Source organism: Gopherus evgoodei, chromosome 3 (genome assembly GCF_007399415.2).
Source record: "Gopherus evgoodei ecotype Sinaloan lineage chromosome 3, rGopEvg1_v1.p, whole genome shotgun sequence".
NCBI lineage: Eukaryota > Metazoa > Chordata > Testudines > Testudinidae > Gopherus > Gopherus evgoodei.
Genome location: NC_044324.1, coordinates 59601423 through 59618896, shown reverse-complemented (window position 1 = coordinate 59618896; position 17474 = coordinate 59601423). Strand labels below are relative to the sequence as shown.

Below are 17474 nucleotides of genomic sequence, written 5' to 3'. Positions count from 1 at the left end.
CTAGGGTGTCCAGATCCAGATGTTCTGATTTTATAGGGGCAGTCCCGATCTTTGGGGCTTTGTCTTATATAGGTACCAATTACCACCAGCTAGGGTGACCAGACAGCAAGTGTGAAAAACTGGGATGGGAGTCGGGGGGAATAGGAGCCTATATAAGAAAAAGATCCCAAAATCGGGACTGGCCCTATAAAATCAGGACATCTGGTCACCCTACAGGTGAGTTCCTTCCCTCATCCCTTCCCAGAGACCCCCAGCAGCCAATCTGCTCCCTCAGACTGTGCTGTATTCATCTCTCTCTAGGATCCAGCAGCTCTGCTCTTACATGCTCCACTGCTTCCCGTCTGTCCAGGCTCCCAAGACCTAGTGGTGCCCTAGGCAGCTGCCTGTTCTGCCTATGGCTAAGGACGGCCCTGCCCCAACTCCGCCCCACCTGCCTAAGGCTCTGGGAGGAGGTTTTTTCAGGGGGAGGTCTGAGGTGAAAGTCCTGGGCTGGGGATTAGGGTGCAGGAAGGGTGCAGGGTTCAGGCTTTGGGGTGGGGCAGGAGATGGGTGTGCAGGAGGAGGTGAGGGGTGCAGGCTTTGGGATGGAGTCTGAGTGCAGGCTCTGGGCTGAGGGTGGGGGTGTAGGAAGGGGTGAGGGGTGCACGCTCTGGGAGGGAGTTTGGGGATAGGAGAGAGTTCAGGTATGAGGGCTGTGGGGCTGAGGATGAGGGATTCATGATGCAGGAGGGGGCTCAGGGCTAGGGCAGAGGATTAGGGTGCAGGGGGATGAGGGCTGTGGCTGGGGATGAGTGATTCATGATGCAGGAGGGTGCTCAAGGCTGGGGCAGAGGATTAGGGTGTGGGGAGGATGAAGGCTCTGATTGGTGCTGAGGGGTTCATGATGCAGGAGGGGGCTCAGGGCTAGGGCAGAGGGTTGGGGTGTGGGGTGAGGGCTGTGGGGATGAGGATGAGGGGTTCATGATGCAGGGGGGCTCAGAGCTGGGGCAGAGGATTAGGGTGCGGGGGGATGAGGGTTGGGGCTGAGGATGAGGGATTCATGATGCAGGAGGGGGCTCAGGGCTGGGGCAGAGGATTAGGATGCAGGGGGATGAGGGCTCTGGCTGGGGATGGTGTTGTAGAGGCTTAGGGCTAGGGCAGAAGGGCAGGTTAAGGGCAGCCTGCCTTGACATTAGTGAATGGCAGGCACTAGGACCCTGGGGCGGCAGACAGCAGTTCTGCCGGGAGCCGCTCGACGTAGGAATGTGCTACTCCGGCAGCACAAGCAGGCACCGGAGAGGCACCCACCACTTTTGTTCAAGCAGGGACGCAGCGGTGGGAGAACGAGCAGGGGGAGGGGTGGCAGGCAGGGGCCGGGGCCCGATGCAGGCAGTGCCGGGGGAGAGACTCAGCACCAAATATTGCTGGAGCAGGGCTCCCAGAATATTCCTGGTGCCCGAGCACCACAAACGTATATAACCTGCTGCCTATGGAGGATTGAGCCCTTCATACAATTATGTAAAAATGCCTAAAAATACTGCCCTAAGAAATTAAAAAATGCTTACATTTACTAAAAGTTCCTCTGCTAATTTCCCACTTCAATAAAAATTATGTAAAACAGATGACTGAATACATGAATTATTAAAGTATGGAGTTTGTCAGCTCTGCAAATGTTTTTTCTTCTTTAATATATGACCTTATATTAAGTCATTTATTACTATGTAAGACACTAAGTAACAAATCACTCACAAAGACTTCTATCTAGTACTTAAATTAAGGATTGAAATATCAAAAGTATTTAGCATTGTAGACTTACTCCCATTGATGTTAAGGAGTTTTGCCATTAACTTCAATTGAAGCTGGAGCTTGCTGTTGGTTACAAAAGTCCTACCCAGCCTTGATTCATATATAGCTTGAAAAGCACTGATAATAATGATTCTGCCATGCATGCTTGGGCAGCCACAGAGGTTGTTCTGTAGTCTTCATATGACCTACCTCTCCTACCATTACTTTAGCGTATCTTCTTGTTGCAGACACTGCAGTGCCAGAGGCAAGCAACAGTGGTTCGTTGCCTAGAGTGCTTAAGCGCCAATAAACACACTAGGGTGGAGAAGCAAACAACCAAATTTATTTGAGCTCAAATAAGGTGCCAGGGAGAAATAACAATCTCAGATCCTGCACACCTAAAACAAGCAGTTTCTTCCTTTTATATCCCAGTTGTTTACTACAAAACTTTCTTGCTGACTAGCTGATCTTTCACTCCCCTGTACTTTCCCATCCAGCTGCAGTATCCTTTTTCAGTCAATCTTTTGACTTCCCCCTCTCTGCTGCTGAGACATGTATACAGTATCTTAAAACGACCTTGAAGGTGCTCTAGCCTAGCTTCAATGTGTTACAGCAGAGAACTGGCTATTACAATCAAAAGCTAACTGCTAATACTACATTTTTGCAGCTATTAGTACATTAGGTTACACTAGGTTACACAAAGTGTTTAACATGGAGGAACATTGGTTCATTAAGGCCTACAGCAGAAGGGCTTCATTGACACTTGTGGTCTATCACCTTTCCGAGTTACCTTGGGTTATGCCAGAGTGACACCAACATTCTTATTGTGGGGGTTCCTCAGGACTATGTTCTTGGCCCAATCTTCATCTCTCTCCATCCTGTGTCATCTGATCTGTTCACATGGCTTCCCTGTGTTGATGATTTAGAAATCCAACCTTTGGATCAATGACATGTCTCCCTTCAACCAATATGTATCTTAGCCTGTTTCTCTGACATCTCTTCCTCAATGTCTTGTTGTCATCTTTAACTTATATGGTCAAAACTCAGCTCCTCTTTGTTGAGGAAACCATTATACTCCTTGTCACTTAGGTCCTTCTCCTTTTCCCTCCTGTTCGGGACACGTACAAATTCTGACATTTCTTCCTTCAAGCTCTCTCTAAAGTTTGAGCCTGTTTTTCAGTTTAGAGAGCAAAAACTCTGATCAGGACCTTATCTTCCTCTTTGTTCATTATATAGTACTATGCTATACTGTAATCTTGGTTCTCCAAGACACTATCAACTTCCATGAGGGTGGGGTGGGGGATCTTTTGCTGATACGTTCTAATAATGACATATTTTCAATATTTCCATTCTTTAAGTCTCCTAACATTTCGTTTTCATTTGTGACTGCTGCTGCACATGGAGTAGAGGTTTTCACTGAGTTATTCACAATGAGGTTCCTACTTTTTCCTGAGTTTTGTAGTTAATTTAGAACCCATTAAGGTGTCAGAGCAGTGCAAATTATTTGTTGAAAAACTGAAAACCTCAAAACATTTTTGTTTTCAGTTTTCAACAATCAAAACCCTGAATTTTTTTCTAAAAATTCCTATTTAATAAAAAAAAAATTCTCATAGAAAAACAGAAATTTAAACTGGGTCTAGTGATTACACAAATCAATAACACTACTTCAATTACAATCTGGGTCCTGTTTGGTAAAAAGAGTGTAGGGCAAAGAAAAGAGGGCATTCAGAGAATGGAAATAAGAATAATTAATGGCAGGAAAAAAGTCTCATTTGAAGAGAGATTCAAAAGACAGGGAAACCATTTACTTTAGAGAGGAGACAAGGGGATAAAGATGTACAAAATGGTTTAGAGAGGTTTGAATAGGAACACCTAATCTATCTTGCGTAAAATGAGAAAGGACATTTAATGAAAATGAGGCAACAAACTAAAAAGAAAATACTTTTTTTCATAGAATGCAAAATTACTTTTTCCCCACACAAAGCACAATTTGTTTGTGGAACTCATTGTCACTGGATATAGTTGCGGCCAAGAGTTTAGCAGGATTTAACTTTCATATGGATAACAAGAACAATACTAAGGTTTAAAAAGAAAAAGTAAAACAACCCCCCCAAAAGTTTGGAAGGGATATTAACAATCATGCTTCAGACCATAAAACAACCTCAAAGTAACAGGTATTAGGAAGCAACTTTCCCTCCATGCAGATTAACTACCTCCTGAAGGATTTTTCACAACTTCCTTTGAAGCATTTGGTACTGGGTACTGTCAGAGAACAGATACTGGACTAGACGAATCACTAATCTGAAGTGGTCTGACAAGTGTAGTCTATGATTTATTTTTATTTCCCTAAGCCTATATTTCTACTTAAGATCATGTAAAGAAAAAAGATCATTAATTTTATATCAGATTTTCTTGATATCATATTACCCAACAGAATTTTCAATATCAGTACATTTGTTAGGTCAGCTTTTCTTTATCCTTGCTACGTTCCTATGCAACATGTAGTAAAGTGTGCCTCCTCTTCTGTTCATTTGTCCAGCATTTAACTGCTTAAGAGCTAACAAATTGTTCACTTAGATGTAATGTGGTTTAATTAGCAAACATGGGACAGAAATTCCTTTGAACAACCAGCGAATGACTCACTGACACTGGATGTAGGCTTTGTCTTCTGGCAAGGTGCTTCTCGATCACTATAAAAAAAATAAATCCAACACCAACCATCCACTCCAGGCGCATGTGCAACTGATATGTTCAAATCCTTTCATCCTACTTGATGTCCAATACTAATGATTTGGATAAGAAAGGCAAGCCTTTCTTGATGTTAATTGATTAGGCAGTAGAATTTTCTTAGAAATATTTTGTAGTGATTGCAAAGCCAATAGCACGGGGACTGGGGTTGCATATTTAATAGGCCAAATTACGAAGTCCCTACTCTGTTTTCTCTTCAGTGGGAGGTGTTTTGCCTGAACAAGGACTAGGTAAAAACTAAGTAGTGAATGCTTTCTATACACTACTGATTCGTTATACACGTGAAAAAATGTGGTTTTGCGTCATAAAAATTGCCCAATATGTACGCATTTGCTTTTTTAAGGAATCAAATTTACAAGGGAAATCCAAAATTCCTTTAATTTAATTACACCTCTATCCCTATATAACGTGCACCGATATAACACAAATTTGGATATAACGCAGTAAAGCAGTGCGCCAGGGTTGGGGGGGGCTGCGCAGTCTGGCAGATCAAAGTAAGTTTGATATAATGCAGTTTCACCTATAACACAGTAAGATTTTTTGGCTCCTGAGGAAAGCATTATATAGTGGTATCATGTCCACTAAGAAATAAGGCAAGTTACTGATGTCAAACCAGACCTACCGAAATTATGCCCATTATTTCTTACATATAGCGAACAGAGAAAATTATACATGTTCCTTTACAAAATACATAGAAAGACAATATACTTTGGGAGAAGGAGGATTATTGTTATTTATTATTTATTAATTATTCAAAAACAAAAAAGTCCTTCAATATGAAATCCAATTAAGATTGCTAAACAACAGTGTTCTTATGTGTCATATCATTTATAATATCCAAGCAATTCAAAGGAAGAAAATGAGTAGTTAAGGGACATAATAAAAGTTAAATTGATCATATGAGGTTTGATCCAAACCCATTTAAGTCAATTGAGAAACTTCAGTTACATATAATTTCAGTAACTAATATATACTAGTGGTGAAGAACTTTTAGCTGTTGTTTTTGAGCTCTGTTATGTTATATTCAATTGGGAAAGTGTCTAAGTGTTAATTTATGGTAAAATTACATATGTACGAGGCTTTGCATTTGAAGCTGTTTTATATATCAGTGTACGTACGGTATATCTGTTTCTTTTTCAGATTGGTTTTAAGTTGTGTTTATATTTTGGGATTACAGAAGAAAGAATAATATTTATTTTGGATCAAAGTTAAATTTATTACATTGTTATGAATTACACACATAGTTATCCCTGACAAGTGTTTATTATGTGTGACATACAAGATTTCAGACAGGAGCCATTTTAAAATCTGAATCTCAAAAAGTGTTTATGGAGTTGAAACCAAATATTCAGGAAACATTCTAATTGTCAGTTAAAGTTTATCAGAAAAATATGAGAGAAAGAAGATTCCCTCCCCCCCACCATTTTATGAGCCATAAAAAGAACAAAACTCAGCCTTGTAACTAATATTTGAACCCTAACTAGTGAGAACCTACCATGTCTGCGGGATAAAACCACACCGATAGAACCAGAGCTAGATCCTTGTTCCTACAGCCAGAAAACCAAAACAAAACAATCCCCCCCAAATAATAATAATAATGGGTTTCTACTACTTGAGTTAAAAGGAGACTGTTTTAGCTGTCATGTATAGAAAGACCCTAATGTTCTTTTTAAGTTACGACCACCCAATATGGAATAACATGATAATAAATGCATGGTGTGTGCTGATGCTCACACAGAAGTCAAAACTAATGAGTTTCAGTAAAAATCTATGTTCCAAGGCAAAATTATAGGATAATAAAATAGGGTTTATAATGGAAATTGGTTGTGAGAGATTACTGTCTCCATCATTTTTTTATTTATTAAGAATCCAAAAATGTTCTAGCTGCCTGTTTGCGACTTTTGCTCTTTACACAACAAACATTATACAAAGAAACCAGAAATGTGGGGTCCGATTAACTCTTTACTGAACATACAGAACATGCAAGCCTTCTTACAACACATACTTCTGTTCTAGTGAGGTTCTGACAGCTCCTAAATAATCAAATATGCTGACTGTCATTATAGAATTCAGAAATTAATTAAAGAAATACTACCCTATTCCTATTCCCTACAATTCCTAAAAGTCAGAGTAAAGATAAGTCACATCCTTAAAGGGCTTACAATTGAAATACACAAAAAACGCAAAGACAGCATGAGGGGAAAAAGATGGAACATATTTATTACTATTTTTCCTCCCCTTCATTCTTATTATTTTATTTTTTTCTACCATTTTTATTTTTGTTTAACCACCTGTCTATGTGTTTGGTTGCCTTTCTCCCACATACTCCAATAAAACATATCGCTTCCCTTTTAATTTTACTCACCACATGCCCACAATACTTATGTCTGCTAATGTAGCACCTCACACAGTGGGGTCCTAGTCCCCGGTGAGGGCTCCTGGCCCTGTGGTAATACAAATAATAATGATACTTGCTGCTTTCCAATCAGAAACTGATTGAAAGTTGATCCACTGATATCTGAAGGCTTGGAGCAGTCTGTGGTTGTGATGGCTGCTGTCATCTCTTTGGACTTTCAAAATAATCTCTCCTTCGGACATGCAACAGTCTTTTCTAACACTACTGAAGCCTTAGCATCTAATTCTGTTCTCAGTTACACTTTAGTTCCAAATGAAGGTCACAGTTTATAAAATTTAACTTAAATACAGAATAATAATAATAGTACTTAAGAGTGGAATTGGAAGCCAGTTGGCAGGGATCAGGACATCTGTTAGAGTAAGCTACTAGCCTTGATTCTCTGCTCCACCAGTTATTTATGAGTTTAACACCATTAATTTCAATAGGATTACACAGGCACAGAGCAGGTGTAACAGAGTGGAGAATGAGGCCCAGTACTATCTCCAGGGAGAGGTGGCAAATCTAGAGACCCTGCCTTCACAGTTCTTCTCTCTGTGGCAGGGGAGATTACAGGCCACCTCAGAATCCTACTTTATTTGGAAGGCGCTAGAAGACAACTGATGTCTTCTCTTTACAATCCCAGACTTATGCATGATTGTTGGGGTGGGAAGGGCAACAGGTAGGTGATTTTCAAGGTCACAAGTGGAAGTAAAGCACCTAACTTCCATTGACTTTCAATGGGAGTTAGGTATCTGGCTGTCTTTTGTGCTATTGAAAATCGCCCCCACTAGATTAATAGGCTCCTCCCTTAGATATTTTCTACTGCAGCATATACTCCCCCATGACTATCAGACTATGCACAGAGACTGTGCAAGTGGTTTTGTAAAACACTTGCAGAAAATAACAGTCATTGTACTGGTTCTCCAGGACAAAAGTGGACATCATTATCTAGACTGTCCTCTTCCAAAATGTTTGTGAGTGGCAAACCTTCTTCCCATTTGTTTTTGCAGTAAGTAAGTCATAGTCGAAAGAAAAAAAGTCAAGTTTCTATCAAGGGTTGCCAGTTTTGGTTGGACATATTCCTGGAGATTTAATCACATGACATAAACTTTAATTAAAAAGATTAATGTTTAATTCCTGGAGACTCCAGGACAATCCTGAGGATTGGCCACCCTATTATAACACATTTTGTCACGCTGGTGCTTTTTAGTGAAACAGCTTGCAATGACAGCATTATTAAGTTTGTCTGACATGAACACTGCTCTTTATTTTAAAGATCACAGCAGAGAGCCTGACGTAAACAACCCTGGAAGTCAATCTTCCCTTTGTCTGGTCTCGCTTATTGAACACATTAAACAACAGATGGCCAGAGAAAATATTCAGTTTGTCAGATTTGAAGCAACTGACCTGCATGGAGTGTCAAGATTCAAGAGCATTCCTTCTCGCTTTTTTCATGTAAGTTTTTCCACCTCTCATATTCTTATGAGCTCTCATGGCCCTGCCCTTATGTCTCTGATACATTGCCTCCTAATGTGTGCACCAATTTAAGCCTGCAACAAATCAAATATTCTCTCCTTCTCCCATCCCGATTAGTACTCCCCAAGGATTTGGGCTTTTCTCATTACCCTGAAGCATCATTTCTCTGCCCTGCAGAAATACAAATCTAATTAAGATGGTAATTTTCAGTACTTTCCACATCCAATAATCTCCCTCTGCAGAATTATCTTTTCACATTCACCACAATTATAAAGATTCTGTTTTACTTGACATTAGTAGATTGCAAGATGAGACCCAAGAGAAAATATCAAAACAAACAAAAATGATTAGATGAAAATCATCTCAGTTATGAAGTATTCTCTTTTCAACCATCACATCATATAAGAAAATATTATAGACTGCATGATTGCTTAGTAATATTTCCTATACTGAAACAGAATATAGGAGTCACACAGGAGTCAAATTATGAAGCTCTTGATAGCATGTATATATATCCTGACCTTTAAGCTTTTTTTCCCTCTGATCCTTAACATGGGTGATTAATGTTGTATTTTCACTCTCATATTGCTATGAATATTTCAGTCTACTGAGCAATCACAAAAAAGATAACATGACAGAAAATTGAATGCTTTCATTTCAAGAATCTTTTGAAGCTAAAACCATTTTCTCATTATTTTGCTTTTAGATTATGCTACAAACTTTTAACTCTAGCACTTAGATACAATTTACTCTTGATGTTATATGATGTTAGCAGAAAAACTTTTTTCAGTTAGCTTAATGCTTTTGAGAGGTGGTGGGTAATAACACCATCTTTTTCAATCATTAACTCACAATATAGGTGCCCATCTCGGGTTATTCAAAGTTATCTGTTGCACTCACATTATTCATGGACCTCCATGTAAATCCTCAAGTATTTTAAAAATAGAAAAAACTTTTAAATTTCAAGAGAAATCATGTAGTTTTTTATAAATGGGGCTGTAAAGTGCTCACCCTCAACAATTTTTCAGTGTTCCTTTGATAAATAGATAACCTTACCATGATGATCATCCTATTGCTTAGTACAAGTGATGGGATGACACCACACAGTATAGGGACTATCTAGGGAATTTTGTGACTACTGTAGTGTCATAAACAGATAGCTAAGGGTTAACGTCTCTTTCACCTGGAAAGAAGTAATCTGAACCACCTGACCAGAAGACCAATCAGGAAACAGGATTTTTTTCAACTCTGGGTGGAGGGAATTTTGTGTCTGAGTTCTTTGTCTTCTGCCTGTATGCTCTCTCGGATGAGAAGTTTTTCTATTTCCTGCTTTCTAATCTTCTGTTTCCCAGTTGTGAGTACCAAAGATCAGATAGGGATTTATATGTTCTTTTGTATTTACATGTCTATAATTGCTGAAGTGCTTTGAATTGTATTCTTTTTAAATAAGGCTGTTTATTCATATTTCTTTTAAGCAATTGACCCTGTATTTGTCACCTTAATACAGAGAGACCATTTGTATGTATTTTTCTTTCTTTTTATATAAAGCTTTCTTTTAAGACCTGTTGGAGTTTTTCTTTAGTGGGGAACTTCAGGGAATTGGGTCTGCAGCTCACCAGGGAATTGGTGGGAGGAAGAAGTAAGGGGGAGGTCTGTGTGTGTTAGATTTACTAGCCTGATTTTGCATTCCCTCTGGGTGAAGAGGAAAGTGCTTTTGTTTCCTGGACTGGAATTACAGAGGGTGGACTCCCTCTGCTTACATTCACGGAGGTTGCTTCTGTGTATCTCTCCAGGAGCACCTGGAGGGGGAAAGGGAAAAGTTTTATTTCCCTTTGTTGTGAGACTCAAGGGTTTGGGTCTTGGGGTCCCCAGGGAAGGGTTTCGGGGGGACCAGAGTGCCCCAAAACACTCTAATTTTTTGGGTGGTGGCAGCAGTACCAGGTCCAAGCTGGTAACTAAGCTTGGAGGTTTTTCATGCTAACCCCCATATTTTGGACGCTAAGGTCCAAATCTGGGACTAGGTTATGACATGGTGGCAACAGTTCCAGACTGAGCAGGAAGCAGATGACAGCCTTCAGAAAGCTTGGGCGGCGGCACGGAGCACCCCACCGCCTCTCAGCTCTTCTAATCGATCCCGGTTTGTTATAGGCCAAGGACTTTATACAAGGAGATTCTTTCTGGTGGACACCGGGAAGAATGGCAGCTGCAAAAACAGTTGATGGTTCCAACTAAGTACCGGGGGAAGCTCTTAAGCTTAGCCCATGATCATTCCAGTGGCCATGCTGGGGTGAACAGAACCAAGGACCGGTTGGGGAAGTCCTTCCACTGGGAGGGGATGGGCAAGGATGTTGCCAAGTATGTCCGGTCTTGTGAGGTATGCCAAAGAGTGGGTAAGCCTCAAGACCAGGTCAAGGCCCCTCTTCAGCCACTCCCCATAATTGAGGTCCCATTTCAGCGAGTAGCTGTGGATATTCTGGGTCCTTTCCCAAAAAAGACACCCAGAGGAAAGCAGTACATACTGACTTTTGTGGACTTTGCTACCCGATGGCCGAAAGCAGTAGCTCTAGGCAACACCAGGGCTAACACTGTGTGCCTGGCCCTAACAGACATTTTTGCCAGGGTAGGTTGGCCCTCCGACATCCTTACTGATTCAGGATCTAATTTCCTGGCAGGGACTATGCAAAAACTGTGGGAAACTCATGGGGTGAATCACTTGGTTGCCACCCCGTACCACCATCAAACCAATGGCCTGGTGGAAAGGTTTAATGGAACTTTGGGGGCCATCATACGTAAATTCGTCAACGAATTCTCCAATAATTGGGACCTAGTGTTGCAGCAGTTGCTGTTTGCCTACAGGGCTGTACCACATCCCAGTTTAGGGTTTTCACCGTTTGAACTTGTGTATGGTCACGAGGTTAAGGGGCCATTACAGTTGGTGAAGCAGCAATGGGAGGGGTTTACGCCTTCTCTAGGAACTAACATTCTGGACTTTGTAAGCAACCTACAAAACAACCTCCGACACTCCTTAGCCCTTGCTAGAGAGAACCTAAAAAATGCTCAGGAAGAGCAAAAGGCCTGGTATGACAGACATGCCAGAGAACATTCCTTCAAGGTCGGAGACCAGGTTATGGTCTTGAAGGCGCCACAGGCCCATAAGATGGAAGCATCATGGGAAGGGCCATTCACGGTCCAAGAGTGCCTGGGAACTGTGAACTACCTCATAGCATTTCCCAATTCCTCACTAAAGCCCAGAGTATACCATGTTAATTCTCTCAAGCCTTTCTATTCCAGAGACTTACAGGTTTGTCACTTTTCAGTCCAGGGAGATGATGCTGAGTGGCCTGACGGTGTCTACTACGACGGGAAAAAAGACGGTGGCGTGGAACAGGTGAACCTCTCAACCACCCTGGAACGTCTGCAGCGGCAACAAATCAAGGAGCTGTGCACTAGCTTCGCCCCATTGTTCTCAGCCACCCCAGGACAGACTGAATGGGCATACCACTCCATTGACACAGGTAATGCTCACCCCATTAGAACCCCACCCTACCGGGTGTCTCCTCATGCCCAAGCTGCTATAGAACGGGAGATCTAAAACATGCTACAGATGGGTATAATCTGCACATCTACCAGTGCATGGGCATCTCCAGTGGTTCCGGTACCCAAACCAGATGGGGAAATACGCTTTTGCATGGACTACCGTAAGCTAAATGCGGTAACTCGTCCAGACAACTATCCAATGCCACACACCGATGAGCTATTGGAGAAGTTGGGACGTGCCCAGTTCATCTCTACAATAGACTTAACCAAGGGGTACTGGCAAGTACCGCTAGATGAACCTGCCAAGGAGAGGTCAGCATTCGTCACCCATGCGGGAGTGTATGAATTCAATGTCCTTCCTTTCGGCCTTCGAAATGCACCCGCCACCTTCCAGAGGCTGGTAGAGGGTCTACTAGCAGGACTGGGAGAATTTGCAGTTGCCTACCTCGATGATGTGGCCATTTTTTCAGACTCCTGACCCAAACACCTACTACACCTGGAAAAGGTCTTTGAGCGCATCAGGCAGGCCGGACTAACTGTTAAGGCCAAAAAGTGTCAAATAGGCCAAAACAGAGTGACTTACCTGGGGCACCAGGTGGGTCGAGGAACCATAAACCCCCTACAGGCCAAGGTGGATGCTATCCAAAAGTGGCCTGTCCCAAGGTCAAAGAAACAGGTCCAATCCTTCTTAGGCTTGGCCGGATACTACAGGCGATTTGTACCACACTACAGCCAAATCGCTGCCCCACTGACCGACCTGACCAAAAAGACCCAGCCAAATGCAGTTAAGTGGACTAATCAGTGTCAAAAGCCTTTACCCAACTTAAGGCGACGCTCATGTCTGACCCTGTACTCAGGGCACCGAACTTTGACAAGCCATTCCTGGTAACCACGGATGCATCTGAGCGTGGTATAGGAGCAGTTCTCATGCAGGAAGCAACAGATCACAACTTCCATCCTGTCGTGTTTCTCAGCAAGAAACTGTCTGAGAGGGAAAGCCACTGGTCAGTAAGTAAAAAGGAATGCTATGCCATTGTGTTCGCCCTGGAAAAGCTACGCCCATATGTTTGGGGACGGCGGTTACAGCTACAAACTGACCATGCTGCACTTCAGTGGCTTCATATGTCCAAGAGGAACAACAAAAAACTTCTTCGTTGGAGTTTAGCTCTCCAAGATTTTGATTTTCAAATTCAGCACATCTCAGGAGCTTCTAACAAAGTAGCTGATGCACTCTACCATGAGAGTTTCCCAGAATTCAGTAGTTAAAAAGTGTTCTTAAAATGTAGAAGTCTGTTAGTTATATACTTAGTGGTATATGTAAAGGTGCATGTGTTGTATTAATCTGTTTATTTTCAAGTTCTAAAAGGAAATTGCCGCCAGTGAGCTTCCCCACTGTCTGAAATTTGGGGGGCGTGTCATAAACAGATAGCTAAGGGTTAACGTCTCTTTCACCTGGAAAGAAGTAATCTGAACCACCTGACCAGAAGACCAATCAGGAAACAGGATTTTTTTCAACTCGGTGGAGGGAATTTTGTGTCTGAGTTCTTTGTCTTCTGCCTGTATGCTCTCTTGGATGAGAAGTTTTTCTATTTCCTGCTTTCTAATCTTCTGTTTCCCAGTTGTGAGTACCAAAGATCAGATAGGGATTTATATGTTCCTTTGTATTTACATGTCTATAATTGCTGAAGTGCTTTGAATTGTATTCTTTTTAAATAAGGCTGTTTATTCATATTTCTTTTAAGCAATTGACCCTGTATTGTCACCTTAATACAGAGAGACCATTTGTATGTATTTTTCTTTCTTTTTATATAAAGCTTTCTTTTAAGACCTGTTAGAGTTTTTCTTTAGTGGGGAACTTCAGGGAATTGGGTCTGCAGCTTACCAGGGAATTGGTGGGAGGAAGAAGTCAGGGGGAGGTCTGTGTGTGTTAGATTTACTAGCCTGATTTTGCATTCCCACTGGGTGAAGAGGAAAGTGCTTTTGTTTCCTGGACTGGAATTACAGAGGGTGGACTCCCTCTGCTTACATTCACGGAGGTTGCTTCTGTGTATCTCTCCAGGAGCACCTGGAGGAGGGAAGGGAAAAGTTTTACTTCCCTTTGTTGTGAGACTCAAGGGTTTGGGTCTTGGGGTCCCCAGGGAAGAGTTTCAGGGGGACCAGAGTGCCCCAAAACACTCTAATTTTTTGGGTGGTGGCAGCAGTACCAGGTCCAAGCTGGTAACTAAGCTTGGAGGTTTTTCATGCTAACCCCCATATTTTGGACGCTAAGGTCCAAATCTGGGACTAGGTTATTGACATGTAGTAACATTATCTAGTTATCAAAAAGAAAGGAAAAATACTGTACTCAATGTATATAGTTTGAAATAGAAGAGCTCTGTGCAGTTTAAAGACTTGTTCCTTCCAGCAAGAGTCCCCAGGTCCAATAAAATATATTACCTTAGCTACCTGTTCTCAGTAATTTTGGTAAGTATTATTTGCTTACAATCAAAGCTAATTTTAATATTTGGTAAAGGGAAAAGTTAAGAAACTTCTGTCCATTTCTGGGGAGAAAGAGTTGAATCATTCACTTTAGTCTTGAAATCTCAACAGTTCCATCCCAGTCAGTCAATCCACCTAGATAGTGATCCTTTCTCAGGGCAGTGGGAGAAGATTCACTAAAAATTTAGGGTTAGTTTCAATCCAGAGTATCTGTGGCCTTCCCACAGGCAAACTGTATAAAAACTCTCTCTGGCTTCCAAAATGCTAAAAAGGCTCACTTGCTGTAGTTCGTGTTCTCTCTCTCTTCATACATAAATAAAAGGACAGGTAACAAAAAATATATTTGTATTGCCCTTGCATGGGTTTCCACAGTACAGAACCTTAGCACAGTATTAAGCCAGATTTTCAGATGATGTAATTTGGTATAATTCCAGTGGAACTATACGAGTTTGCACCAGCTGAAGATCTGGCTCTAAGATACCTTCTGGAGGTTCTTCATCAAAGATACAGTTATTATAATTTCCATCCATATCAGTCTTGTCTGCATTTGACTTATGCATTGCCCCATTCATGTCAATAGGAGCCACCTATGGAAATGAAGGGGCAACTTGAGCAATTTGTTGGTCCAGTTGTCTGCATGATGTTTAAAGAAGGCACGAAGGTGTTAGAATTATTTATCATTTTGAAGCTGCTTCCTATTTTTTACCTAAGCAAAGTCAGCCAAGCATAAATTTAAGCTTCAGGTGTGAAAAGTCTATATTCCCTCTAACAAGTTCCCATCCTGACAGTGCTGGTGCAGCTGTTTGTCATCTGAGGTAGACAAAGTGAGTGTAATGGAGTTTAAAGGGAACCCAGACTCTCCACTGCCTTGTGCAGTCATTTACATCTGTGCAAAGTAGATGTAAAATGCCAACAATATGTTAGGAAAATTCTCTTGTGCCAGACTTTTACATCCAGTTTTGCACTTGCTTTGCACTAGATACAGGGCAAAACAGTGGAGATCTGGAGTTCTAAGTCCTGTCAGTTCTGCACAGACATTATTAATTATTATTTCTTAAACACAACAGAGATTTGCATATAACCTTGTTCAATGCTTTCCCTCCTTACACTTAATGCACCAGCTGGTTGCCACCCTCCAGAGGTAGCTACATGATAATGGAGATTAACATACAATCTATAGTTTCTGGAGCACTTTTTGATTCTTTTGAGGAAAAAGGCCATATTGGCCAAATGCTAAAATCTTTACTTAAGATTTGGGCATATTATGTTATATATGTAAAATATGATTAAAGTTCAGCTGTCAAAGACTCAGTAATCCATTATTCTCCCCCTTGTTTAGGAAAAAGCAATCTATGGTGTGTCCATGCCCAGAGGATACCTTGAACTGACCCTGAATCCTAAGGACAGTGAAGTGGACCACATAAGTGCAACCAATTTTAATTGTGACATACTCCTGAGCCCTGATTTATCAACATTTAGAGTTCTACCATGGACTGAACAAACTGCTAGAGTGATATGCGATTCCTTCACTATACTGGGAACCCCTCTATTGACCTCACCCAGGCACATTGCCAAACAACAGCTGAGCCAACTTCAGGACAACGGCTTGTCATTGCACTCTGCCTTCACCTATGAATTTTGTATTTACGGCATTGCTGAGATTGTAAATTCAAAGACAATATCTTTTCCTGCAGCAAGCATACTCAATAGCTATGACCAGCTTTTCATTCAGGAACTCATTGAAGGAATGTATCATGCTGGTGCCAACATTGAGAGCTTCTCTTCTTCCACTTGGCCTGGACAGATGGAGATCTCTTTTCATCCAGAGTTTGGCATAGGTGCTGCTGACACTGCCTTCACCTTCAGAACAGGCATTAAAGAAGTAGCAAAAAAATACAACTACATTGCAAGTTTTTTCACAGAGAATGGGTTCTACAATTCGGGGATTCTGTCACATAGTCTGTGGGATTTCAATGGCCAAAAGAATTTGTTTTCTATTGCTTGGGGGGTTCAGGCGCTCACCGATGTTGGAAAGAATTGGCTAGCAGGGCTCTTGGTACATTCTGAAGCTCTCAGCTGCCTGATGGCTCCTACAGTCAGCTGCCGTAAACGCTATTCCAAATATAGTAAGGAATCAAAAGAATTTGTGACAGCAAAATGGGCATTTAATGATAATAGCTGTGCCTTTAACATTAAGTGTCATGGTGGAAAAGGCACTCAGATAGATAACAGGCTAGGTTCAGCTTCAGCAAACCCCTACCTGGTGCTTGCTGCTACTATTGCTGCAGGCCTGGATGGAGTAAAGAGAAAACTTAGCTTCCAGGACGTGTCAGAAGAGAACCAGAAGACTGCGCAGCTGAAACCTGCAGCAATTCCTTTGAAACTAGAAGATGCTCTTGCTGCACTTGAGGGAGATTTGTGCCTTAGGGAAGCACTGGGTGATACCTTTATTCGATACTTTGTTGCCGTGAAACATTATGAGTTGGAAACTGAAGAAGCGGATGCTGAACGGAATAAATTTTTGGAATATTTTATTTAGTATCAATTAAACAAAACCTGTTTAATTCGTAGAAAAAATTAAATATGAAGCAATGCTGTGTAAATGCTTAAAGATTAATGAAAAAAATTGGAAATTAAAACTATTTATAAATGTTTACTAATTTTTTCCCCCACCATCTTGTTTTGTAATATAGTAGGTGGTGACTGCATGTTCCTGTATGAGTGGACTCAACAGAGTGGAGAACTAGTTTTCATGAAGTAGTGCTAAGAGGCTTTTAATTTTTTTTCTAATTTCTAAGAAAACCTTAAGAAAGAAGGATTCTATTGAAGAAAAGATGAGAAGAGGAGGTGAAAGGATGTTGTTCAAAGTAAGGAAAAGTAATAGGAAGGTGGAAGAAAATAGGAATAGCAAGGAGTGAACATCTTGTTCCTATTTTTCCATTTTCTTCCTCTTCTGCATGGTTATGAGATTTTCTTCAGAGGTGCGCAATGCAGCTTTAAAGGTGGAGCTGAGGAATCAGATGCTGAGTGTATGTCAAAGTGGAGGACGAGAATGATGAACATTTTGGTGGAAAAG

The 17474-nt window shown here is 41.4% G+C and overlaps 1 protein-coding gene across 1 annotated transcript in view; it reads left to right on the top strand.

The window, feature by feature from the left end:
• Positions 1–16937, top strand: part of LGSN (lengsin, lens protein with glutamine synthetase domain) — a 40024-nt gene extending 23087 nt beyond the window's left edge. Inside the window, exons 3-4 of the mRNA XM_030558317.1 lie at positions 8184–8362; positions 15738–16937. Of these exons, the coding sequence (XP_030414177.1) occupies positions 8184–8362; positions 15738–16937 (1379 nt within the window). The remainder of the gene's footprint in view (positions 1–8183; positions 8363–15737) is intronic.
• The last annotated feature ends 537 nt before the right edge of the window (positions 16938–17474 follow it).